This window comes from Gallinula chloropus (assembly GCF_964237585.1).
Source record: "Gallinula chloropus genome assembly, chromosome: 28".
NCBI lineage: Eukaryota > Metazoa > Chordata > Aves > Gruiformes > Rallidae > Gallinula > Gallinula chloropus.
Genome location: NC_140113.1, coordinates 3,037,721 through 3,063,969, shown reverse-complemented (window position 1 = coordinate 3,063,969; position 26,249 = coordinate 3,037,721). Strand labels below are relative to the sequence as shown.

At 53.1% G+C, this 26,249-nt stretch overlaps 1 protein-coding gene across 3 annotated transcripts in view; it reads right to left on the bottom strand.

The window, feature by feature from the left end:
* Window positions 1-21,793, bottom strand: part of STK11 (serine/threonine kinase 11) — a 42,538-nt gene extending 20,745 nt beyond the window's left edge. For all 3 annotated transcript variants that reach the window (XM_084276214.1, XM_084276215.1, XM_084276216.1), the window contains exons 1-6: window positions 20,699-21,793; window positions 12,067-12,150; window positions 7,018-7,107; window positions 5,719-5,851; window positions 5,100-5,236; window positions 4,447-4,574 (exon numbers count right to left, since the gene is read on the bottom strand). In XM_084276214.1, coding sequence (XP_084132340.1) covers window positions 4,447-4,574; window positions 5,100-5,236; window positions 5,719-5,851; window positions 7,018-7,107; window positions 12,067-12,150; window positions 20,699-20,988 — 862 coding nt within the window. In that variant the 5' untranslated portion in view covers window positions 20,989-21,793. The remainder of the gene's footprint in view (window positions 1-4,446; window positions 4,575-5,099; window positions 5,237-5,718; window positions 5,852-7,017; window positions 7,108-12,066; window positions 12,151-20,698) is intronic.
* Window positions 21,794-26,249: the final 4,456 nt, after the last annotated feature.

Genomic DNA, 26,249 nt, shown 5'->3' with positions numbered 1-26,249 from the left:
GTCAAGTCATCCGAGGGTGTCTGCCCACAGGAACCACACACACTCTCTACCATTTACGGTAAAGATTTCCAGGCAGTTTATCTGTGAGTAGAGATGAAACACGCTGTAACGGGGCGACGCTTCAGGACGCAGCCCCCTGCTCCCCTGGTATTTCAGAAGGGCTCGCTCTGCCCATACATGGGATGTCACGCCTGCTGTGGCACGCCGACAGGCTCAACCCCCTTTCAAATGATGTCAACTGGCAAGCCAGAAACTGGAGCCTGCAAACCTGTCCTGAGCTCCTTACAGACTCCAGCCCACACACTTCAGTAATCCCGAACAAGCACAGCTCTCGAGCGTGTGCTGGAAGATCCGGCTTTCAGAAGCTGTCGCTTGAGAAGCAGCAAGAAATCCAACAGTAAGAGCAAACAAACTCAACCTGAATTTGACAGAACTAAAGAATGCTTTGGGTTGGAAGGGACCTCAAAGATCATCAAGTTCCAAGCCCCCTTCCATGGCCAGGGACACCCTTACTAGTCCAGGTTGCCCAAAGCTCCATCCAGCCTGGTCTTGAACACCTCCAGGGATGGGGCTTCCACAACCTCTCTGGGCAGCCTGTGCTAGGGCCTCACCACCCTCAGAGTAAAAAATTCCTTCCTAACACCTAATCTAACCCTGCCCTCTTTCAGCTTGAAGCCATCACCCCTGTCCTGTCACCCCATTCCCTGGTGACCAGCCTCTCCCACTTTCCTGTAGGACCCCTTTCAGTCTCCAACTCAGACTGACATTAAAAACAGCCGATACAAAGGCAGTACAAGTCCAACCTGTAAAAAGAGGCTGGATTTTTTCCCTCTCCTCCACGCTCCACTGGCCTCTGACCAGAAGCTGCCTCTCCAGACAAACCCTTGGCTCACCCTTGCCTCTGGAGGGGTTACAGGCCTTTGGGACTCCCTGCTACTCACACTGCAGCATCTCCCCCCACCCAGACACAGGCCTCTCACCATCCCGCACCCAAAGGGCACGGCAGCTCCACTGCAGTGAGAAAGCAAAGCGCCCAGGAGTTAAAGCACCTTGGCCCTGGGCACAAAGTCTGCAGCAGAGCCTGGAAATAAATCCAGGTGTTTAATGCAGAGGCTGCAGTATCAGAGCTTTCTCTTTCAGTTCAAGCATATTAGAAGAGGAGGAAGAAAAGCTGACCTTGTGCATTTTTCTTGTCCAGAAGCAAACTGCACACGAGTGAATAAGTCATGTGCAGATGGTGACAGAAGAACCTTAAGGCTATTTATAAATGCTTCCACCCTGGCACATCTTTACTGACTGTACACACAGATGCCAGAACAGTGCTTGCCCTCCTCTTTTCCATCAGTGAAGAGTATAAATAAAGCTTCATCCCTGATTAGGGAGACAAAAAGAGGAGCAGCATCCCAACTAATCTGCTGAAATACACAGTCGTTCAAGTCTCTTTACAAGTCAAATACCACAGAAGCTTTAAGTCCTCTAATTTCTGTTTCATCTGGAAAAAGGAAGAAGAAATAAAACCAAGCTCAAGGTGGGGGATGGGGTGTGTGGAACAGTGAAAAAAACCCAACCCAATGTAGTCAATAGAAGAACAGAAAGAAACTTAAGATGTGTATCCTAGTGTTTGCTGCACAGCCAGACCGGTGCTGTGGTCACGCAGCGCTCGCGGCCAGAGAGGAAACAAGCGCTTTGCAGCACACTGAATCCTTCCTCACAAAACCAGAGCAAATGCTTGCAGCACTGCAGAGCACTTCAAGGCTTTGAAAAGCAAGGCAAAGGCAAAACAAAGCCTCTGGTGAGACAGAGCTGAGCTGTGGGTGTCTGCACTGCTCATCCGAAAGCATCAGCCAGCCATTGACAATATCTGATCTCCAGGCTCCTGATTCACTTTCAACCTGCTGCAGGAGTAGCAGGCACCTACCAGGAAATGCAGATGCTCTGGAGGAAAGGCATGAACTAAATAAAGCATTCTGGTTCTGTCACCATAGCTACGTAGCATCACCGCAGCAAGGCTCAGCCCTGTCTGCGGGCCTGAGGATGCTCAGGGCTCCAAGCGCCGAGGGTGCCGGGGCAACCCCACCCCAGAGTTCAGTGGCCTCGGGTCCACTGCATGCTGCAACCACTGCAAAACTAAAGCATGCAAGCCAAACAGGGAGAACATCAGGAGTTTGCACCAGATTTTACTGTCTAACAGGCACATGAGACAAGACAAGGGGTGGGAGAGTGTTCTCAGGCGGGATGGAGGGAGGACAGTCAAAGGAACCCTTGGATCTTCTCACTGCTGCAGAACAAAGGGCCAAGTTGGTGGAGACATCCAGGCATGTCCCTGCAGTGAGCTCCCCTGCCCACTGAATGACACAACCTCGCTTCTCCGCAGCATCCAGACACAGGAGGGATGCAGACAGACAGCTGCTAGGATGAAGGAGGCAAGTCAGGCTGGAAGAGGCCAGCAGCTTTGGACAGAGGGCATCGGCGTGAGGCTCCTCCTTAAAGGGAGGCACAAGGAAGAGCAGGAAATGCCGAGGCTCATACAGCAGATGGAAAGAGAACTAAAGAGGGAGCTATTCTGCTAATGAAGCATAAGATTTGAAGCTATCAATATCCCCAGGATGAGGAACTAGAAAGCTGCCACACTCATTTTCTCTGGGGGACAGCACTAAGTGCAGCTGAGACCTTTATCATCAACCCCCCACCCCATGATTTCTGCCGGGTGCTTTAGACCGCTGGACTGGCTGCACTCAGGAGATTCCCAAGCTCGTAGGAAAGGCTGGGTTTTGAGTCAGCACTCACAAATCAAACCCCACACGTGGGTCAGGACATCGCTCCCTGGGGTGAAGCACATCCCAAAGTGCCGGGGCTGAAAGCAGCAGCCACGTTAGTGTCAGCAGAGCCGCCGAGACTGAAGCTGTGCCGCACGGAACGCTGCCCAAAAGCTGTTAAAGCCAGTTAAGGCTTTTTGAAACGCACGGAAATAACTTGTTTCATAATCGGCACGGGGCCAGATAAGCTAAAATAAGTCTCTCGTGAGCGGGGTTGCGGGGGGACTGCGAGGGGAGCCCCGGCGGAGGCGGCGGCGGGCAGAGCTCGGACAGACAGCACCACCTGCCGCCGCCACCGCCGCCCAGCACGGCACCGAGCGAGGCCACCCACGGTCCCCAGCGCTGCACCGGCCCAGGGTTCCGCAGCCGATGGGCAGAAGGCGAATCCAGGCTGGGGCTGCAGCTCCTCGCAGCCGCCCATGCACGCCCACAGGAGCCGGGGAGCCCATGGGCAGCACAGCCTTTCCTGTAGAGAGACACGACAGCGCCGGCGGCAGCACCAAGCGCAGCCACAAGACGCTTTGAAACTGTCACCCTTTGGTCTGGCCACAAACTGCCGGAGCAGCGCGGCCGCGCAGAGCGCACGGCGCAGCACCCAGCGCCCCGGCTGAGCGGCAGCACCTATAGAGCTGCCTGTGCTGCAGACAGGAGGGAGGCCGGCTGGGTTTGCTCTGCAGCCCTGCACCCACACTGACCTCCCAACCCCACGCAGCATGAGAACCAGAGAAATAAAGCTGAACCAAGAGAGCATCGGTTCCTGCTTGAGGTCTGCAAGAGGGAGAGCACAAGCCTGAGTGAGGGCTGGGTGGGGAGCACCAGCTCACCAAGCTGTTGCAGTGCCAAGAAGGAAGCAGGAATTCCGGTTGGGATCTCCCCACCCTGCACTAGAATTGCATCCTGCCTGCTGCTAAGTGGGTACCACTGAGCTGGCTGCTATGCACAGCACAACTGCTGCCCTGACTTTCAACAGCAGCAGAGGCCGTCCAACGCCAAACCTCAAACTGTTGCAGTAAGCAACAGGAACAAGCCCAAAGCCCAGCAAAACCCACAACCCTCCCATCCCACCCACAAAGTGCTGCTCCTGTTTCTTCCATGGCCCTGTTGTGAGAGCAGGCACCCGTCCCCCCGCCCCAACATCCTTGCAACACTAAATATGGGGGGAAGGTGACACCAGCTGGAACCAAAGCAAATAAATTCAGACAGAGGGTGATGAGGAAGGACAGCAGAACCCCAGCACTCATTATTTCACCTAGAAAGCTTGGGCAAGGAAGCTGAGTGTCCTCACTTGCAGAACCCACACCAACGTTGTGACACCATTCGAAGTGCAGCCTCTTGTGTGCTTTGTCTCTGGACTGAAAAGCTTCTCAGTGCACAAGAAACAGAATGCAAGAACCAGCTCTATAAAGAGCAGTGCCTGCACACCACACAGGGTTTGACATATCTTGGGAAAAATACCAGTGTCAAAGATCTTCCAACACCTCACAAATTTCGCCAAGATGATTGCCCTTCCTAACAGGATCCTCTACCCACATGGGACATCCCAAATGCAGCTCTGCCCTGGCGCTATGCAAGCTGAGTGGTTGTTGCATCCTTAACACATTACCCTTTTGTAGTCCAGTGGGACACTCACCTCTCAGGAGGTCTGAGAGCGGAGGACCACAATCCTCTGGAATTGTGTAGTCACCTTTCCCGATGTTTTCAAATAATTTATAGATATTGTCCCCTTCAAAGGGGTATAGACCCGTTGTAATGTTGTATCTGTAAAGGCAGAAGGAGAAGCTGTATGAGAAAATCCACACAGAAGAGGTGTTCAGTTCTTACGTGACTACATAACCAAAATAAAGCCAGGAGGAAGCTAAAAGATGAATATTTGACAGTATTTGGAATGCCGCTTTAAACTTAGCCTTCCTTTATCACAGTATCTTCATTCACATGAGTCAAAACCACCAAGACATCTCCCTGACAGGCTGGGATGGAAGAAACTTAAAAATAAATACTAGAGGTATTTGTGGTTTCTATTATTACAGTAGCTGCGCATCTCGGATGCTGAGAAGGGGCTGGCAGAGTTACTCACCGACAAAGACTACTTTCTTCAGAGTTACAAGCATTCTGCAGAACACACCCCCACCCAAAGCAGGGACCAACACTCAGACAACCTCCCTTCTCCCCCAACTGCATAGAGGAGAGCAGCAGTGACAGCAGGTAACACAAGACTGAGCAGGTTGGGGGCTTGTAGGGGGTTTTTGAATTGCAATTCGTGGGTGCTGCGTGCGTGGCACTTACAGTGTGACCCCTGCGGACCAGATGTCTACTTTAAAGCCTGAAAAGGTGTCAAGGCCATTGGCAATTTCTGGTGGCTGGAATGCTGGCGACCCTTGGCTTGTTCTGCATGTGTCGTCCTCTGCAAACGGATGCAACGCCTGCAGCAGGAGAGACCAGTTAGTTTCAAACTATCAAGACAAACTGGAACCGTTCAAAAAGCTTCACCTGGTGGGGGGTAATCAGAGGAAAACTCTGCCACTGATCACATACTTCCAAGAAACACATGGCACTACAATCACAAGCCATCAGGGAGAATTCTCACCCCACTCCTACCTAGCTGAGACAGGCTTCGTGCAGCCAGGATGAGGTTATTCAGCTTCTTGCCATTTCACTGCACTTTTGGGCTTGTCTAAGGCTGAGGTTTTCCTCTCTCTGCTTCCTGGGTGGAAGCTTTGTGCTGTTACCGACAAAAGTGTTTTGCCAACAACAATAAAGATTCAGAGTCACCCCAGAGCACTCTGCAAGTTTAACCAAACAGAAGCCTAAACACACCATAAATCAACTGACACCACACAAAGGTGACCTAAATCCAGGATGTCACGCTTCCCACACTCCTGACTTTGCTGCAGTTCTCACATACCTCTGCTACGCCTAAATCGGATATTTTTAGTGTCCCGTTGGTTGTTAGCAGGAGGTTCCCTGGTTTTATATCCTTGTGGACAATCCCTTGGCTGTGCAAGTATTCTAGGCCATCTATAAGCTGACAAAAGTACCTGCAGAAAGAGTTAAGAGGGAAAAAAAGTCAAGCACTTCCATAGACAAAGACTGTGTGAGGTACTGCTAACACAGAGCAGAGTGTGCTGTTACTGGCAACAGGTCAGAAAGGTATTTACATTTGGTGTTTTGGAACTTGAGATGGAACTGTGGTGTATAAGAAAGGGTACTTCATCTTCCAAAGCCCCCTTCATGAGCCTTCCTGCTCTGTGAGTGCAGAGCACCCCCACTGCACAGACCTGATGGGTAATTCTCACATCTGCTTCAGTCTGGGCTAAGGTGAGCTACCCAAAATGCTCTTTCAGCCACACAGCTTGCTCTACCAGGGGGTAGGGAAAAGCATTTCCTGGAGCCAGCAGGAAGAGCATTTTACAGGCTGAGCAAAGGTAACTTGATATGGGCAGAGACTCTGGGCAGGGCATTACTGTAAGGCAGCAAGCCTTGTGCACTGACAGTCTGGCAACTGTTGTACACGCATGTTTTCTGTCTCACAATATCCAGAAATAACACTGGACTTGATATGCCTGTATTTCACTGAGGCCACCCATAATCTCAGACACCTCTTTAAATACAACCATGAAAATATGTTACCACAGCTCTGCTGGGCTGCACTGCTTTGATAAACATGGCAGCCTTTGCATATCTATTTCCAGAATTCTAGGGTTCCTTTACTTGCAGAGTGAAAGGGGCTACAGATTATCCTTTCTACCAGCTAAACAAGCTAACAGATCATGCTGGATACTGCTGATCCTTAATCCATCCCAAGACCTTTAATCTCTTTGCTGCTCTGAAGGAGATGGTGTGCCTGCGTTTGGGCAGAGCAGGTCCTTACAGACCCCCTCCCCACTGTGCCCATCTTCACTGATGGGCAGAGCTGCAGGAAGGGGGCCAGGAAGGGTTGCCATGCATTTTGTGAAGCAAAACAAAAGCAACAGAAAACTCAAGAGAAAGATTGTTTTACTCCCAAGAATCTAAGGGCTGTCCCCACCACCACCTCCCTGGGGTTTCATATCTTCCACGGATGCAGAAGATGCAGTTAGCAGACCAAGCCAGTTTTACTGTAAAGTGCAGCCAGCAGTCTGAGCAAGAGTAGGATGAGCTCTTGAATTCAAGGAAGCACAACAGTGAGAGGCTAAGGCAGCCATGGGAATGGAACTGTACTTACCCGTGAGCCTGAAAAACTGGAAACCTCTTTTCCGGGACACTGTCCAGCATCTCCTGCATCCCACACACACAGTACTCCATCACCATATACGTGAAGGCAGAGTTAAGGAAGCTTTGAGGTTCAAAATGCTGTGTGAGGACTGCGGCCCCGCTCCGGCGCGGCGGGAGAGCTGCTGGTACCTGGTACACACACACTGGGGTGGCAGAGCCTGAGCTCGCTGCACCTCCCGGGGCAGCTGCCTTCCCCAGCTAATGGGAAGAGGCAAAGAACCCAGGAGGAAACTCTTTTGCTTATGACCAGGTAAAACTCTGACCTGAAACAAGATGTGAACTCCACAGAAATGAAGCTGGACATCTCACAGGAGAGACAGACATAGGATAAAACTCTGAAGGGGCTACAAGAGGCAAGGAAAGCCCTGGCAGAGGAGCCACAGGCTGTAGCATGCTGGCCCCATACCCTGGCTGTTTCGCCCTTGATGTAAAAGCAAGCCACCCCATCACCTCCCCCAAAGTTCAATGCTCTTCTCTTACCCTTTCAAAATGAAGTGGCTGTGTGAACTGTTCAATAGATGCTGCTCACCCCCATGCCCACAGCAGTATTTCAGGAGCAGGAAAAAGGATCCCTGGAGAGCTGGGAAGCTTTTTTGAAACTGTGTGGACTATAAAAAAGGCACAAGAGAACAGCAAGAGCTGGTGGCACTTTTGAGCATTTGCTCCCTTGCAGCACGTTTTAGCTTTCATCCCCTTAAGCTCTAACACTGGGGCTGAACAACAGCAACTACACCCCTGCCTAAAGCACCAACTGCCTCTGTGTCTCTCCTCCCTCTCCCGGGCTGCTCATGGCAGCCTGGGAGTGCAGAGGGGCTCATGGGGGGCAGTCCCTGGGATGGCTGGGGGCTTTGCCAAGGGAGTGCACCTTCAAGATAAACAGAACAGCCTGACCATCAGGAAGCCCAGTCCTCCAGCAACGCAAAGCCTTTCTTTGGTCACTCTAATTACTCCTGGCAGATGCCTTCTTAGCCTAAGCTGAAAATAAGTTCCTTCTGTCGCAGGATGCCATCCTGACTCTCCTGGCAGGAGAGGCCAAAGAGATGCCCCACGCTTTCAGCAGGATCTTTACTGTAGGGATTGCGTTGCCCTTTTGCATTCTACCCAGCTCAAACCAACATGCAAGCTTGTTACACCCGTGCTACACTCTCAGTGTAAGCTGTCCCTTCTTGGGATTTTATGATATGCACAACACCACCCAGTAAATCAGCAGAAGCCAGAACAGCAGAGAAAACACTCATAAAATACTCCCCTACCATTTCTTACTGTGGAAGAAATCTGTGAACTAGTTGCATTGGAGGGATGTGGAAGACGTCAGCTCTCTCATCTTCAAAAGGAGACTACTACCAGTAGATTATACAGAGGAGCTCCTGGGAAGCAAAACCCAGCGCTCGTTCTCATCTACAAAGAACAGCCTGGGTTGGGTTTCATCAGCTGCCAGGCTGCTCTCACCCCTTCTTCTGTGACTGAGCCACCTCCAGCACATCAGCCAGAGGACAGCAAGCTTTCAGGCTGGAGTATGATCTATTACAGGTGCCCCAAGAAGACTGAGGCTCTTGGTTCTTCCCCCGCACAACAGCACAAACTGGTGACAGAAGCTGTCGGAGAGGGGGCCAGCTGGGACGCTGCTTATTGAACCGGGTTTGTTTTCTGCCTGGATTAGCTCTCTCCATTCATCACCAGCTCGGTGTTCCCAGCCACAGCAGGCCATTGAAGCAGCCCATTAAATACAAAATGTAGCCAATATTTTTAATCCAGTCATCACGGCTTTCCCTCCACCAAAGGAAATCACAGAAGGCTTTGACTAGCCTGGCAGGTTGTTAAGACGCTGCCTTCCCGAGCTGAAGCCTGTGGCTCACTCCTGTCAGCAGCAGAACAGTCAGGTGAGTGCAGAACCCATCCTCTTCCTCCTCCAGGCCCAATTCCAAAGGCCACAACAGTCATTCTGGAAACAAGGACTTATTTTGTTAGTAAGGGAGAAGCTGACATCCCTCCCCTGTACCCCACTCAACCCTCACTCGTGCTGCATCCCGCAAGGTGCCCACACCAGCATGTACACAGCTGTACAGAGCCACTGGTGAGGGACCCAACCTCCACAGAAGCTGGCCTGAAAAGAAAGGTACTTCTTAGCTAGAGCTGTCCCCAAACCCGTGACATTTGTATGCCACATCCTTGGATGCACTGCACAGACACTGGGAACACAACAAGCTGGAGAACAGTTGAACAGAGAAGACAACAAACTTCTCTGGGTATTGCCACTCACATGCATGGAACAGGCAGGTGCAGAACCAAACTCTATGAGGGTACAGAAGCAGATAAAAACAGTGGAACCATTCTGCTGTGCTCGCAGGGGAAAGCACTGAAAAACAACGTGCTGTTTGGATTGGAAAGCACAGCAAGGAACCGTGTGTCCTGGCTGGGAGAGGTCCCATCTCAAGTGACCACCCTGGGCTGTCATCACCTGTTACCAACACACGAGGTCTCTCTCGGGCTCTTTTTCCCATGCTTCTCCTCCAGCATCCCAGCTTCTTATTAATTAAACAGCATCTTTCTATAGACAATAATCGAATTACAGTCCCTTCGGTCTGTTAAAGCTACAAAACACGAGCAAAAGTTGCCATGCTTTTTTTATACTAACGATTTGGTGGAAGAGTATTTGATCTAATTAAAGCATGCAATTAAATTACCCATTTTATGAAGTACTGTAATTGGAAGAGAGTATTTAGAAAACACTGTCAAAAATAAAAGCTGCCATTTACAACGGGAACTATGACAGCTCAGCTCAATAAGCTCGCGGACCAGTTCAAGTCCAAGTGCAGCCACCGTGGCAGATTCATTAGAAACCACCCAGCTACTCACTTGGCAGTTAAGGCACGTTACTACATACAATCATAGAATCCTAGAGGTTGTAAGGGACCTCAAGAGATCATCAGGTCCAACCCCCTGCCAAAGCAGCTCCCTAGGACAGGTCACACAGGTCGGTGTCCAGACGGGGCTGGAATCTCTCCAGAGAAGGAGACTCCACACCCCCTGGGCAGCCTGTCCCAGGGCTCCCTCACCCTCACTGGGGAAAAGTTCTTCCTGTGCTCCAACTTGCAGCCATTGCCCCTTGTCCTGTCCCCACAGACACTGGAAAGGGGCTGCCCATTCCCCCCTGCATCCCATACTGAAGATATTGATAAACATTAATAAGATCCCCCCCTTAGTCTTCTTCTCTCCAGGCTGAACAGCCCCAGCTCACTCAGCCTTTCCTCACAGGGGAGATGCTCCAGGCCCTCATCATCTCCATAGGCTCCTCTGGACTCTCTCCAGGAGATCCCTGTCTCTTTTATCCCAGGGAGCCCAGAACTGGACACAACACTCCAGGTGGGACCTGACCAGGGCAGAGCAGAGGGGGAGGATCCCCTCCTGTGACCTGCTGGCCACACTCCTCCTGATGCTCCCCAGGATCCCACTGGCTCTCTCAGCCCCCAGGGCACACTGCTGGCTCATGGCCACCCTGTCACCCACCAGGACCTCCAGGTCCTTCTCCACAGAGCTCTGCTCCAGCAGGTCATCCCCCAGCCTGTACTGATTCAAGCAGTTATTCCTTCCCAGGTGACATGGATTAACATCTCTGCACACATGGAGGGGACAGCACAGCGAATACCAAGTAAAGTCTGAAAGAGTCCTGGATCCGATTGAAGAGCTGAGCGGTCCAGTATCAGAGCCAAGATATCAATGTCACAGGAGCTACGTGCTGTTCGCTGCTTCCAGTCACTTAAAGCATGAGGGAGTTTCACACCAGCAAAACAGAGGGGGCTCGGGCAGGGTTGGGAGCTCACCTTTGCCTCCTTAAACCAGCAAAGCACCCCAGCTGCCCACAGAAGGCAGCGCTGCAGCAGTACAGACCTCCAAAGGGAAGCAGAGCGCTGCCAGCATCCGCGCGCCAGCCACCACGAGAGATGCTGTAACCCCACACATGAATCTTTCCCACCCTACACAAGCCTGCAGTTATGGCAGGGTTTCCATCGACCCAGGTTGTGCTAAATTTTGCCAGTCTGAATGCCACGGTCCTTGTTTCAGTCTCCACTGAACCATCCCCTCCACTGTACGCACTGCACAGGGTTCAGCAAAGAGACTGGGACAGTCCTTTCGTGTCGGGGACTTGCTGGGACTAATGACACTTCAATTAGCATAAGGTGCCTGGTAGAGAATTAGAAACACAAATTCCTTTTGGATTCTTTAGGAGGAAATCTTAAAGCAGCCCAGGCAACCAGAGTAGTAGGGTGGCAGGACCAGAAGGATGGTGTGAGTAGTTTACTGCATGCTCAGCCTCCTAGAATTTACTTAGTGAATGGCTCTTGAAGTAAGCTTTGTGTGTTTGCCCAGACAGGTTGTGGAAGCCCCATCCCTGGAGGTATTCAAGGCCAGGTTGGACGGGGCTTTGGGCAACCTGGGATAGTGAGGGTGTCCCTGCCCATGGCAGGGCATTGGAACTAGATGCTCTTTGATGCTCCTTCCAACCCAAAGCATTCTGTTACTCTATGATTCTTCTTTTGAGGGAAGGAAAGTAACATCTAAACCATTGCCAAGGACTTAAAAGCATTAGAAAAATTGATTTAACAATAAAAGGTCCATCTTTGGGGAGAGAAAGCCCTGAGAAAGCACTGCTAGGACAGGGGCATGGAAGCAACAGACCCACAGTGCTTTTTTCATCTCCATGTTGCTGAAGGTCATGGAGCAAATCATCAGATTCGAGGGACAGTTCCCCCCTCGTCCAGCCCTGGTCTGTAACCTGGGGACAGTATTTCCTTGCCTAACTGGGAAGCTGGGGAACTGAAGAAACGTACTTGTGTGGAAAGTATTCCAGACATCCAGAATGTTTAATACCAGCAAAAGCAATTTTAAGCTTAAGAACCATTCAAAGGGGCCTTAACAAAAGCAGAACTATAATGATTCAGCACGCTAGGAGAGAACAACGGGAATTCAAACCTTATTAGCAGCTGTCTGAAAAGGATATATTTTCTGCTTCTCCTCGTTGTATAACACATCTACCAACTGGATAACATTTTTGTGCCGCAATCGTCGCAGGAGCTGAATTTCCCTGCAGGAAGAGAGAAGGGAAAACGTTACGGTGACAAAGCCTATTACTGAACGTCTGCTGAACCACAAGGGTTTTAAAGACACTTCAGACCGTATCAGTCCCTGCTGCTTCACTCAAGACTACCCATGCACGCTGTGTAACAAACCTTCCCTCCCATTAAAGCTTTTCAAACGATGCTCACCATCCCTCTCCTCAGCTAACCCCCTAACGCCGCGTTACATTTGTGTTGACCCTCATATCTAGGACAGTCACTTCCAAGACAAAGCTTTTACGTTGGCACTCGGTGCTTCTTTCTACCTCAGTGTTATCCATAGTTATCAGAGCAGAAATAAAACTCCCTCCTCCATCAGGGGATGGTTGTAATCAGCATCCTGACCAGGAGCAACCCTGCAGATGACAGCAGAAGGCAGCACCACTCTTGCGGCGCAGGCAGCGCCCGGTGCCAAGTGCTGTAGAGGAGTCCAGGCACTACACAGCCCGTTTCAGCACAGATCTGCTATTTAGCTGGGAAGTAACTGGAATTAATCACTTGCCAAGAAAGAAATGGAAAGGTTCTGTGCCTAACGAGCAATACCATCTGATAGCTGTGGTACTGTGAGCAGACATAAGTCATTTAAACAAATATAAAGCCATCAGAAACAATTTAACCTACTAAAGAGGTGAACCAATGACACTAAATTGATTTTATTATGATACCACATATAATTCACCTGGGGCGGGGGGGGGTGTCAGCAGAACCTGATTTTCTCCAGGACACATAACGCATGGGAAAACTAGGAGATGCTCTTCACTGCTGAGGAGACAAGTGCATCACCAGAGGCACAGTGTGTGAAGCACGTGGTCTGCACCCAGCAGAGGGGAAGACAGTCAACATGCCCAAGGGGCACTGAGTTGCCAACGCTCTTGGCTCCCAAAAACTTCCCATCACCAGGGGACAAGCATGATGGGTGTTCAAAGCTGAGGGATGGAAGAACTCTACAAGTTTGGAGGCGGGAAATACCACTGGCTTCTCGGCAGCCCCAAACACTGCCTCGGCATCTCTCCAGTTCACCTCTGAGCTACCCAGAGACCTCTTGCAGCAACCACAGTGGGCTACTCAGGCAGTTTCCCTGTGTCCTTTATTAACAACTGGATCCAGACTGATCCAGAAATCCGCATGAAGTAGTTGCAAGATATATCAGCATCACTGAGACACGACATTAAATCCCAATTTTCAGTTTGAAGTCAAACTAACCAGCCTGTTTCAATTCAAACCTACTGAACCAAGTAGCCATTCTCATGTGGTTTTAGCCCACAGTGACTGCTGCACAGGACACACAGCTGGACTGGGCCCAGTGAGGTGGGACATCGGAGCCCCAGTGCATTTAGGTTGCTTCCCAACAAGGTTATCAACAGAGGAAGGAAAAAGAGAGCACCAGCTGCCACCACTCATCCATTCCATGGGTTGTCCTCACTCTGCTAGGGCCATCCGCTCTTCAAGCGGATCCCCCAAGAGTGGTCTGGCTTCCAGACCATGAAAATTAATCAGCCAATATAAGAAATATAACATTTTGTCCCAAGAGTGAGCCCAAAATGGAAGTTCCAGCTATAACTCCATTTCTCCCAAACTTTAGCCCTAACTTGCCTGAATGGTTCAGAGATCTGAACTGAGGCCTCTTGTTTGTAGAGGATAAACTGAGCAGAGAGACCTTTTCCTCTGGCTACAGAAACAGACCCTTGTGTGCCAACGTGCATCAGCTCTTTCAGTCTTTGCCTCTTGAGATTCCTTACCGTGCTCCAAACCCCATTTTCGTCTCTTTTGCATTAAACCCAGCCTGCAAATTCCCACTGGCAGCCAGCTGCAGAGCAGAGGAACAGGAGAAGCTGGACAGTCAGGTCAGGGTGGTTCTGCCAGTGCCCCAAGTGCAGGTACCGCTCTTGGCTGCTGCAAAGCCACACAGGGATCCTGTCTCCTTCCCTCCATGTTTTCCAGAGTTGCTTTAAGGACCATGGTTACATTTCAGCAGTTCACATTCTGGAAAGCAGCATTACCAAGAGCACAGAACACAGCTTGGGAAGCAGGAGCCTCTGCTCAGCCACCACATGCCGAGCTCAAAGCCACTTGTCCCTCATCTGCACCATTAGCCAGGTGCTAATAACAAGCTGTGGCCAGTACAAAGGCTTGTCAATGCATCATGTCTGATTAACAAGCCAGTAACTGCTCCTTCGACAGGCTTGGGAGGTGTGGGAATATAAGAAGGCTTTTTAAAAAACTTTTTTCATAGAATCATAGAATCACAGAATCACAGGGGTTGGAAGGGACCTCGAGAGATCATCAGGTCCAACCCCCTGCCAAAGCAGCTCCCCAACTCATATTGCACTGGTTGGCATCCAGACAGGTCTGGAATATCTCCAGAGAAAGAGACTCCACACCCCCCTGGGCAGCCTGTCCCAGGGCTCCCTCACCCTCACTGTGTAGAAGTTCTTCCACCTGTTGGTGCAGAACTTCCTATGCTCCAACTTGCAGCCATTGCCCCTTGTCCTGTCCCTACAGAGCACTGAAAAGGGGCTGGCCATTCCCCCCTGCATCCCATACTCAAGATATTTATAAACATTGATATGGTGCCCCCAGGATCTCTGAGCTGCAGCATTACTTTGCTACCAAAGCTGAGGCTGGGTACTCTTTCTTTAGTATATATTCCTTTAAAAAAAGTAATCACAGTAGCTAAACAAACCCCTGGGATAATAAGGCAAAGCTCGGAAGAGCGTTTTGTTTAATGGCAGACAGATTTGCCAAGTGATGCAGCCACTCTAATTATAGTAATGACCAAAAGGCTGAAGTGGATTAAATTAGCATGGAAACCACAGCCAGCATTAGCCCAGGTCGAAGAAGTTCTCTGCATAATGGAGGGAGCTGGGCTGAGCGCTCAGACCAAGTCAGTGAGAGAGGGACTGAGCACACCTACTTGGTACTTCAGTAAAACAACTTTGCTGTGAAGGCAAAGTAAGCTCTGACCTTAGGAAGGCAGCACCAATCCTGCTCCTGACAGCTCACTGTCTGCCACATGGCTCAGAAGCGCAACTCATTCCTTCCACCTTTACTGGACTCACATATTTCACACTTCTCTAATGATTTGGGGCTTGGGGTTTTTCCTCCCCCCACACCCCTCAGGAGACTTGATGCAGGGACAGATAGTGCCAGTGCAGTGCACCCACCTCGGGGGCAGAGGCCAAGCTGCCCATTTCCCAGAGGAAAGATTACTTCTATTTTTAGCTGCTCTTGCAGCCCCAACACCCAAGGAACAGCGAGCCAGACCAGTGAGCCAGACCAGTCACCGCCGATTCCACATCGGTTTTCAAACTTCACCGAGCAAGTGACCGTAGCTGCTCACCTCAGCACAAGGTGCCTATGTTTTATTACATTTATTCCCCCAAATTAACACCACCAAAAGCAGCACAGCCCACTGCTTGCCCTGCAGCTTGCCTGTGTTAACAGCGTTTCAGTTTTCAGTGCTGGGAAAGGGTTCACCGCCTTTACTCTGGGGCCAGGTGGCTTCCTGCCCTTCCCATGCCAGCCCAGTGAGTCTGCTTGGATGTTCAGGATAAATCGAGCTGTTCCAACTTTCCTGCCTGTCTCCTTGGCACCTTGGAAATTTAATGTTAGATTTAAACCACAGCAGCTCCTTTAGAGAGCAGCCCTGTGCCTGAGGCAGCAGGAGGGCTGTGCTGTGCTCCCTGTGGCGTGGCAGCCCCTTCCACTCCCCACACCGTTATCCAACAGCCAGACAGTCTCCAGCAAGGAATGCCATTCCCAGTTTTCCCAGACTAGAAAGCCTTCGAGTGCACAACAAGGCAGTCTGCCAGAGTACCAGGCCTGCTTCAGAGCATAACCAGCTTTGGAGGGAGGACAGAGATCTTCTATAGCTCCAAGGTCTCTGCGTGGCTCTGGCAGACCTGTTAAGCTCATCCTGACAGATTATGGCTGATCCCCAGCAAGGTGCCTGGCTTTGGCACATAACAGGGAGTGGTGATGTCACTTGGGCCTGCATATAACAAAGCTGCCTACTTCTGGGAGGTGCCAAGGACAGCCTGGGAAGCAGACATTCCTTCCTGGACCATCCCAGTACCAGCACATTTTCACCCTAAGGTTTAGCATTCTTTCTGCCACTCGTTTCAGGCCTCAGTTCCCTCAAAGCCAAACCTGCTGCTTAGAGAAAGATGAGCAAGGCAGCCAGAATTGTCGTTCCTTCCTTTGGCTGACAAGGGTCCTCCACAGCTCTGAGCATTTAACTGCAGGAATGAGACGGTGGATCTTTCCTGTAGGACCTACAGGGTCGGATCCCACATCAGAAATGAGGGTGTGCAGGTCTGTGAGCTCACCCTCACTCCTTGGCACATGGCTTCTCCACATAAAGGCTAAGGACATGGCCCAGGGCCCTGGCACAGCTCCACCCCAGTGCTGGTGCACAGCAAAGGGCCAGGATGTGCACAGCAGCAGCTCCATATGCCCAATCTGACACCCACCAAAAGTCCACTAACACCGTTCATGCCACAGGGGACTCAAGAATCACTCTGTCAGCCTTTAGGCAACTGAATGATGACATTATGTATTTATTTAGATTGGTTTCGTAATCCTGCATAGCCAAAGCAAGCTGCAATTACAGGTTAGTACCCTGATATGCCACAAAGCAGATTCACATGGAAAACATCTAGCCTGAGAACAGCCTTTTCCTGCTGATTGCACCGAAGCAGCAGCTCTCCCCTTGGAAGGATGGAGCTCGTCATCCACCCCTGTGAGAAGCTGCACCTCTTTGCTCTCACAAGCGATACTTCAGGTAAGAGATGGAGCAGAGCACCTCACCATTTCCTCCTTCAAACCACCCTCTGCACATCTGAAAGACCTGCTGTGGTGGATGAGGCCAGTGCTGACCTATACCTTCCAGGTTTTAGTACCCAAACCGTTCTTCTCTGGCCATTCCCCAAAACAACCAGGAGCCTTGCAGCATCTCCACTGCGCTCCCACCACCTCGCCCTGCCCTGAGGACACGCCTGCACCCTGTTTCCTGTCCCTTCTCTGTTTGGAGGAGGGACAGGAAATCAGATGAGTCAGTTTTAGCCCATCTTCATCTGAAGCACACACCTCTGTGGCTCACAACAAGTCCTTCCTTCAGTACAACTGGCATCCCCCCCATGCAGGACTCACCACTCGCAGAGCCAAGGAGCACACACTGTCAAACTACAAGCTTACTACACATCTGAAACCTCTGAGGAATTCTAATGAGCATATATTCAAATCTAAGTAATCACTGAGTGGGGTAAGTACAGCACAAGACACTTGGGAGACAGGCAGGAAGCCCCGAACACTTAATTAAAATGTGAGGCTATTAGCACACAGTTTAATAAAACTTGTGCTGCCAGAGACAAAGAGACTTCCAAATTTTCTTTCTTCTTTTTTTTTCCCAGTCTCATGAAACCCTCTTTTTGTCTTGGCTGGAGTGGTGAGGAGCTGCAGTGCTGCCTGGTCATCTAAACCAGCCCGACCTTTCTCAATAGCAACCAAAAAGAAACGCAGGTTCCCCAGACTGGCTTAGGGAAACACATCTCTCATGAGTTTAAACCCTCAGTGTCCTCGTGGGGATTCCCAGATCCCTTAAGCACTCATTTTGCAGGGGCAGAACTAGAATATTTTAGGGTAGAGATGAAACATTCCATTTTCTAACTCTCAAACATTTTTTTCAGTCAGAATTTCTGTGTCTTTCCTGAACCAAGAGACAAAAAGCTGGGGCAACCAGCACCTGCAGCACAGGGCTGCAGCCCCAACCTTCAAGGACTAACACAAAGCCAGAGCTGCCCAGCCCGTGGCACCAACCTGCACGGCCCTCCACAGCCCATCACTGCCATTACTCCACATGTTACGTGCTCAGGTAATTAATTACTCAAGGGCTAATAGTCTAGGAGCTGTTTTCTAGGGAATTTCTTTGATGACACACTATCAACGCAGGTTTCACCGTCAGGACAGCGCCACGACACCGCAGCACCCCATGGTAACAGTTCCCTGGCAAAGCCTCTTCCTGCATGGTCAGAAGTTCTGGGGATCCCTTCGAGGGGAACTCTGCAGGTGGAGAGAACACCAGACAACAAGGTGCTCTGAGACTGGAGTAGCAAAGGGCACTTCCAAGGGAACCAAGCCTGATGGCAGCCCCTTCAGTGCTCACACCCACTGGCAGCCCCCTTCTAACACACCCGCAGCGCCAGAGGATGAAATTTCAGTTTAACTAACTCTTCAGCAGAAGAATCACTAAAACACTTCATGAGGGGTTCAGAAGACCCTCACTCCCAACTGTTTCATTCACCATGACAGCAAACGCTTTGGAGGTGCCTTCAGCTCACACATCCCTCTGAGGACACGGGAGCACCGAGATGGTTTCATTCTGGTGACTGACAAAGAGATTTTTTTCATCTCAAAGGGCACCAACTGAAGTTGGGGTGTTTACAAAGATTAGACAACTAATCACAATCGCTTCTTGCACGTACCAAGCTGCAGACATCCTTGTCCAGATAAGGACAGAAGCTGAGTGGGAAGCAGCGCTCCCTAACCCAGGAGTTACACGGCCACTCCTTGCTGCACTTATCAAGGAGCTTCCAAGAAAGCAGAACCTGATGGTGCCACTCAGTCCACAACCTGATTTCCCTGCTGCTCCTGTCCACAGGAGCCGCTCGCTGAGGTATAAACCACTCAGCAAAGCTGCTCAGAGGCCGTTGTAGAAAGTGAAAGTTTAATGGAGCCCAGCCAAGCGACGTGACATTAAAAAAACCCCAACGTTAGCAGAGCACGTTCCAGCTCTACCTGGAAATACTGCAACAGTTTGCTCCCCCTGTCCATGCTGACCAGCCCAACCATACGGGTTTGGTGACTTATCTCACCACAGCAGGTTTATTTGGAGTGGAGACAACTTTCACTGCCTGTCGCAGAACTGCCAAAGGGTTTCTGTAAGGTCCACAGGGACCCCAAAATGCAATGCTTTGCCATAGAAAAACCTCCTCCCTGAAGAAGATAAAGCAAACAAATAAGGGAACAATGTGGGGAAAAAAGGGTAAAGTGACAAAAATAGGAACCTGAAGTGAAGTAAACCCTCCTTACAAGGCAACTTCTAAGATCTGCCCCGGTGTTTTGAAGTGGGTGCGGCTGAGCCAGAGAAACATCCCCAGCCAAACAGCAGTGCTTGGCTAGTCTGTGTTAATAACCAACCCCAACGAAACCCAACGAGACACAGACAGGCTCTGGGCAGGAAACAGACTCCTACAGAGTTCACTCCAGGACACGGGACCATTACCACGGTTCTGGTATCGGGAAGCTCTCCTGGTATCTGGTTCAAGTCCTTTTGCACCATGGGGAGGGGGCACATTAAATTTCAGAGTTGCACTAAGGAAGAAAAAGTCTCCCCCTCCTTCAGCAGCTCTCAGGAGGAGGGAGCAAGGGTGGAAAGGAACACTCACACCTTTCCCAGAAAAACATTTTATTACACATTAACCAGCAGCTTACTCTGATTCTGAACTCGAGCCAGCCAAGGAGAGAAAGGGAGGCCCTGGCATTGGGATCCGTGACTATTCCGTAGCTATGTCTGGCCCTGAAGGTTAGAAGGCAAACTTAAAGAGCTCACTGACACAAGTCCCAGTACAGGATGTGAAGTATCTCACAGCTGAGCTCGCAAACTCAAACCAAACTGAAAAACAGAAACAAGACTCTGCCTGGTCAGGGCTCTACACTCAGCATGTCACAGCCAAAGACGCAAGACAAGTCTCCCAAACATCTCGCAAGTTCAGCCTCCTGCTACGAGATAAACCCTGGCAGAGAGTTTGTTTGGCTGTGCAAGGTTCCCCTTTGCAGCAGATAAACAACCACCTCACAGGGCTGGGACAAACGGCCCCATGGAGAGGGAGAGGTCCTCACGCCCGGCCAGGACGGAGCTGACACCGGGCTTGTTTCATTAATTATCTGTGCCTTGACTAATCAGGATGTACCCAGCCCTTCGACAGCTCCCAAGCACAGATCTTGAGCCACCCAAATAAAAAAGGTTGACAACCTTTGTCCCTGCTTCACAGCTGCAGAAATCAACCAAAAAGAGCCCTGGATGACTTCCCCAACTCCTCAGTCAGAAGTGAAGCCAAGGAACACACTCCCATGCACACCAGGCACACAGTCCAGCGGGTCACGTCAGGCACTGGTACAGTGTGGGAGTGGGAACTGCCACCCTGAAGCACCACACGCCCCTGGACAGGCACAGGAGTAACGCAGGATGCAACAAACAAAGCTGTTTCTCCTCCCAGCTACACCTCTGCTCACCTTTCCTAGCCAGCAGCACCACACTTTACCTCTTCAAGGTGAAATCTCAAAGAGGGATTTCTTTAAGAAATAGGGTTTTGTTCTTTGAGTAATACTTACAAGAAAAAAAAAAGAGAGAGAGAGAGAGAGTGCCAAGCTGTTAGTTAAAATGCTACAGAGCTTCAGCTGGAAAATAACCACAAAGTTTAACCCCTCAGCTCCCAGCTACTGGAAACGTTTACTCACTTTTTCACATTTGCCTCCCCGTTGGGAATTCGGCGTAGTTTCTTCTTCTTCAGTATTTTCACAGCTCTCCTGCAGAGGGTTTCAGAGTCCAACATCTCCTTGACTTTGCCATAAGACCCTTCTCCAAGTAAGTCTCCCATCAGGTATTTGCCAATGAGCTTGGCCCTTTTCCGCCGCGGCTGGTAGATGACCTCAGTAGAGTCAATGCGATGGATAAAGGTGTCCATCCCCACAGACATCAGCTCACTCTCTGCAAACATACCCAGCTGCTGGGGTTCCTGCATATCCATCCTGGATTAAGTTCCTTAACCCGTTTTCCTTAAGCGCTCGGGGTTTTAATCCTGTTTGTTAGGTTCCACCACACTCCCTTTTACTCCCTTCTTGAAACAAAAAGTATCCAGAAGATTGTACAAACATGTATTTTTTTTAAAAAAAAAAAAGAAAAATTAATCAAAGCAAAATAAAAATAAACCAAACAAAACCAAAACAGACCTACAAGCTGCTTCCCAGCTCAAGTGGATGCTAAAAGATCCGGGTGTGGCTCCAGTAACACAAAGTCTTTTAAAAAGAATAAGTATCTTTGAGCAGATACCCTCAAGTTTGGGACTCACGTTGCTTCCGACCTGACCCCACTGGTAGGAGGGTTCTTTCAAGTCAACTTGGCCTTTACCTGGGTCCAGTTCGGTTCTAAGTGCTAGGTCATCCTCTGGGACTTCAGGCCGCCACTGCCGAGTCTCTCTCGTGGCTTTCCATCCCTAGCAGCTCAGTCACCGGCTCCCAAGAGGCGGCAGGGGAAGCGGTTCCGCCAGGTACCAGGGCAGAAAGGGGCCTTTCAGCCGTTGGGAAGCTGGAAGCAAGTTTCTTTGAAGGAGTTTTCAGGGACAATTCTAACGTCTTCGCTTTGCACGCCTACAAAAGTTTGAGGCCTTCGGTGCCTATGGAGATCTCCCAGGGGCATCCTTCAAGCGCTCCGATTGCGCCTGGCTCATGATGTGTCACCACCCGTCCAGGTCTCAGCTGGTGTCAGACAACCCAAAGCCTGCTACAGCCTCACTCCCTCCCCCCCCCCCTACAATGGGAAAGCCCGGGAGGAAGTCAGACCCTCTGCCCCACACCCCCAACGCCCCATTCCCTCTCCGAAGGTCAATGTGGAGGTGCCAGACCCACCCCCCCCGCGGGTGTAAATAGGGGCGGGGGGGAGATACACAAGGACCACCCGCTCCCACCCCTGGCCGGGCAGGGAACGGGCAAAGGGGGTGAAAAGCTTTAAGTGCGACCGAGCTGGCAGCGGGGCCGGGAGGGAAGGGGCTCCCCGGGGCGGGAGGTGACCTCTGGTGCGGCCCAGCCAAGCTCCCGAGGGCCCGAGGGCAGCCCAGCCGGGACGGGGCCCTTCACCTACGGGCCGGGGACAAGCCAAGTCGGGCAGCTCCGGGGCCTCCGCGCCCTGTTCTCGAATCGGGGGAGGGGGGCGGGCGGCCTCGTCCCCCCTCCCCACCGCCGGGCTCGGGAACCGGGCCGGGTGCCGGCGCCGCGCTCCCCCGCCGCGTCCCCCCCTCGCCTCAGGAGGAGGGAGCCCCGCCAACCGCCGTCCCCGCTCTGCCACCGCGGCCCTGCCCCGGAAGCGCACTGCGGCCGCCACCCCCCCACCGCCCGCTCGCCCAACGGCTCCCGCCGCCCCTTTACCGCCGCCAGCCCCGCAGCAACGCGCGGGCCGCCGCCATTTTGTTTACCTCCCGCCCCCGCCCGGCCCCGCCGCGCTCCCGCCGCTGCCCCCTCCGGGCCTCGCGCCTCCCTGGCGACCGACGTGCGCTCCCATTGGCCGCGCGGCCCGCCCCGCCCCACAACGCTCGCCCGTTGATTGGTTGCGGCGGCTGCCGCCAAGAGGCGGGCCCGGCGGTAGGGTTTTCGCTTCCGGTTGGCTCCCTGCGCTTCCCACCCACCCGCCCACGCCGGCGGGCGGCGGGCGGCTGCGATAGGCTGCGGGCGCTGCCTGTCACCGGCTGGGGCGGGGCTGGCGGCCGGGGGCAAAGGGCAGGGGGCGGAGGGCGAAGGGGAAGCGGGTGCTATGGAGACGGGGCGCGGGGCCTTCCCGGAGCCCAGCCCTGCCGGCAGCCGGGCCTGCCCGGAGCGGAGCCCTGCGCGGAGCCCCGCCCTGTCTGGAGCCGAGCCCTGACGGGAGCCGGGCCTGACCGGAGCCCCGTCTAGCCTGGAGCCCTGCCCTGCCCTCCCGGGAGCCGGTCTGCGTGGATCGGAACGGCGTGGGGAGCCGGGCCTGGCCTGCCCGGAGCGGAGCCCCGCCGGGAGCCGGGCCTGCCCTGCCCGGAGCGGAACCGCGTGGGGAGCCGGGCCTGCCCTGCCCGGATCTCCGCCCTGCCCGGAGCGGGACCCCGCCGGGAGCCGGGCCTGCCCTGCCTGGATCTCCGCCCTGCCCGGAGCAGAGCCCCGCCGAGCCGAGCCGGGCCTGGCCTGCCCGGAGTGGGACCCCGCCGGGAGCCGGGCCTGGCCTGCCCGGAGCGGAGCCCCGCCGGGAGCCGGGCCTGGCCTGCCCGGAGCGGAACCGCGTGGGGAGCCGGGCCTGCCCTGCTCGGATCTCTGCCCTGCCCGGAGCGGGACCCCGGCGGGAGCCGGGCCTGCCCTGCCCGGATCCCCGCCCTACCCGGAGCGGAGCCCCGCCGAGCCGGGCCTGCCCTGCCCGTCCTTAGGCAGCTCTGCAGCATCCCCGGGGTTGGGGTACCGCTGGGGTCTCCCCGCAGAGCCCAGCTGCAGCTCCCTCTCCGCCGCTGCCCTCCTTAAGCCGTACCCCCGACCCGGCCGGGTCCCGGTGCCCTCCCAGCCCCGCGGGTTGGCCCTGCAGCGGGGAGGGGGCTCCAGTCCAGCCGGGAAGCTGCTCCTGCCCTGCCGCCTTCCAGGAAGAGCCGAAACGCGGTACTGCGCCTTTCTGAGCAGAGCACCGAGCTCAGGGGCAGAGCACACACCCCTGGGGAGCCTCTGCTGCCCGTCTGGCTGCTGTGCTGTGTAACCTGGCTTAACTCCTCTTCGGAGAGCTCTCTGCAGGCAGGATGCCCTTTCCCTCCTCAGCAGCTGCTGACCTGCCTGCTCACACCCCATTTTCCTGTCCTCCCCTCCCAGTTTGACCCCTCTTTCCTCCCCGTTGCCGAAGCATTTTGGGAGTTTTCATGCTCCAGGATACCAAGCAGCACACGAAACCAAATGTGGGTTTTTATCCGTGACCCTCGGGGGGGCGATACAAGCACCGGGGACACCACAGCAGCCTCTGAGGTGAACCCAGCGCCCTTCCAGCTTTCCTCCTGCTGTGCCAGGTCTGCACTGCCAGCACCATCCCACACGGATGGGAAAGGAGGGTTTCCATCCAGCCAAACATGGTGTTCACGCTCCATGGCCATCTTAAAACCCAGCAGCAATCCTCACCACTCCCCCCAGCCCCACTCATGGGCAAAGGGCACAGCTGATGGCTAGGAAGGAGCTGCCTTTACTGGGGAATTTACCAACCTTGCTGCTGGTTTGCATTCCCTCCAGTCCCCTCCTCTCCCTTGCCTCCTCTAAGACTAATTTGCCATTATACTGCCAAGTACCAGTATAAGTTGGGGACTGGCCTGTTGGGAGAGCAGCGTAGGTGAGAGGGACCTGGGGGTCCTGGGAGACAGCAGGATGACCATGAGCCAGCAATGTGCCCTGGTGCCTAAGGTGGTGGCCAGTGGCATCCTGGGGTGTATGGGAAGGGGGGTGGTTAGTAGGCCAAGACAGGTCCTTCTTCCCCTCTACTCTGCCCTGGTGAGACCACACCTTGAATACTGGGTTCAGTTCTGGGCCCCTCAGTTCCAGGAGGACATAGAACTCCTTGAAAGAGTCCAGCTCAGGGCCACCAAGATGATGAAGGGAGTGGAACATCTTCTGTATGAGGAAAGGCTGAAGGAGCTGGGCCTCTCTAGCCTGGAGGAGACTGAGGGGTGGGCTTATTAATGTTAATAAATATGTAAAGGGCAGGAGTCAGGAGGATGGAGCCAGGATCTCCTCAGTGATGGTCAATGATAGGACAAGGGGACAAGCAGAGGAAGTTCCATGTGGATGTAAGGAGAGACTTTTTCACTGTGAGGGTGAGGGAGCACTGGAAAAGGCTGCCCAGGGAGGCTGTGGATGCCCCTTCTCTGGACACATTCAGACCCCTCCTGGACACGTTCCTGTGGGATTTAGTCTGGGTGATGCTGCTCTGGCAGGGGGGTTGGACTGGATGAGCTTTCGAGCTCCCTTCCAACTCCTGACCTTCTGTGATAAAGTGATTCACCACCTTTCAGCAGCAGCACCCAGGGATCTCCCCAGGCCCAGCAGGCACGTGCTGCCCTCGCAGATAATCCTGCCCAAACAGCTTATCTCCCAGGCAGGGACGCTGCTCCCACCACAGCCAGGCCTGAAACACAGGGATGCCAGGAGCCCCTGCTGTCCCTCCCTCCTCAGCACAGATCACCTCTGGCATGTGTTCATCCACCCTTTGGAAACCTTCCCACCCCCACCCACGTCAGCCCTGCGCTGCCTCTCTTGAGGGAGAAGGTTCCTAAAATGTAACACGAATGTCTCAGTGCCATAAATCTGCCTTTCCACAGGTCTCTGATTTCTCTGCCAGCACCAAAGGCTCCATCCTCACTCCCATGCCTTGGAAACCTCCCACAGCAATCCCAGCCAGCATCATGTTTAAAAGCCCTTTTCCTGGAAGGAATTTGGTTACTTTTATCTCCACTTATGGAAAGAAGGAAAGAGCCTGCTTGTCCTCATGGCCACACACGACAGCTTGGAGAAGACAAGGGGGGGGGGAAAAACAGGCACAGCAGTTCCAGAGATGTCTGTGGTTTCCTTCAGCCCCTCTGGATTTGGGCAGAGGGAGCCTTTCCCCTATGAAGGGAGGCTGGGGGAGCTGGGCTGGTTCAGCCTGGAGAAGAGAAGGGGGGGACCTTATTGCAGCCTCCCAGTCCCTGGAGGGAGCAGAGAAACAGGAGGGGAATCAGCTTGTTCAAAGGGGAGATAATGGCAGGACAAGGGGGATGGATTAAAGCTGAAGGAGGGGAGGTTAAATTAGATCTTAGGGGGAAGTTCTTTGCAGAGAGAGTGGTGAGGGGCTGGAACAGGCTGCCCAGAGAGGGGGTGGGTGCCCCATCCCTGGGGGTGTTCAAGGCCAGGTTGGATGGGGCCCTGGGCAACCTTGTGTACATCCAGGCCTGGGGGTTGGTGTCCCTGCCTGTGGCAGGGGGTTGGAGCTCTGTGATCCTTGGGGTCCCTTCCAACCCAGACCAGGCTGGGATTCTATCCCCCATCCCTCCTCCTCACCCCGGGCAAGGGGATGCCCTGGACTGGGGGGGGGGGGGTGACACCCAGGAAGCAGATGGGGCCAAACAGCTGCCAGCCCAGTGCCTGGCTCCATGGCTCTGTCCCTGAACGCTGGCACATCCTGAGGGGACAGGCTCGAGCTGAGCCCCTTCTCCTACAGGGATTCTCCACCGTCTCATTAGGGTTGGGCTCTGCACTGTGGAAGGGTCTCACT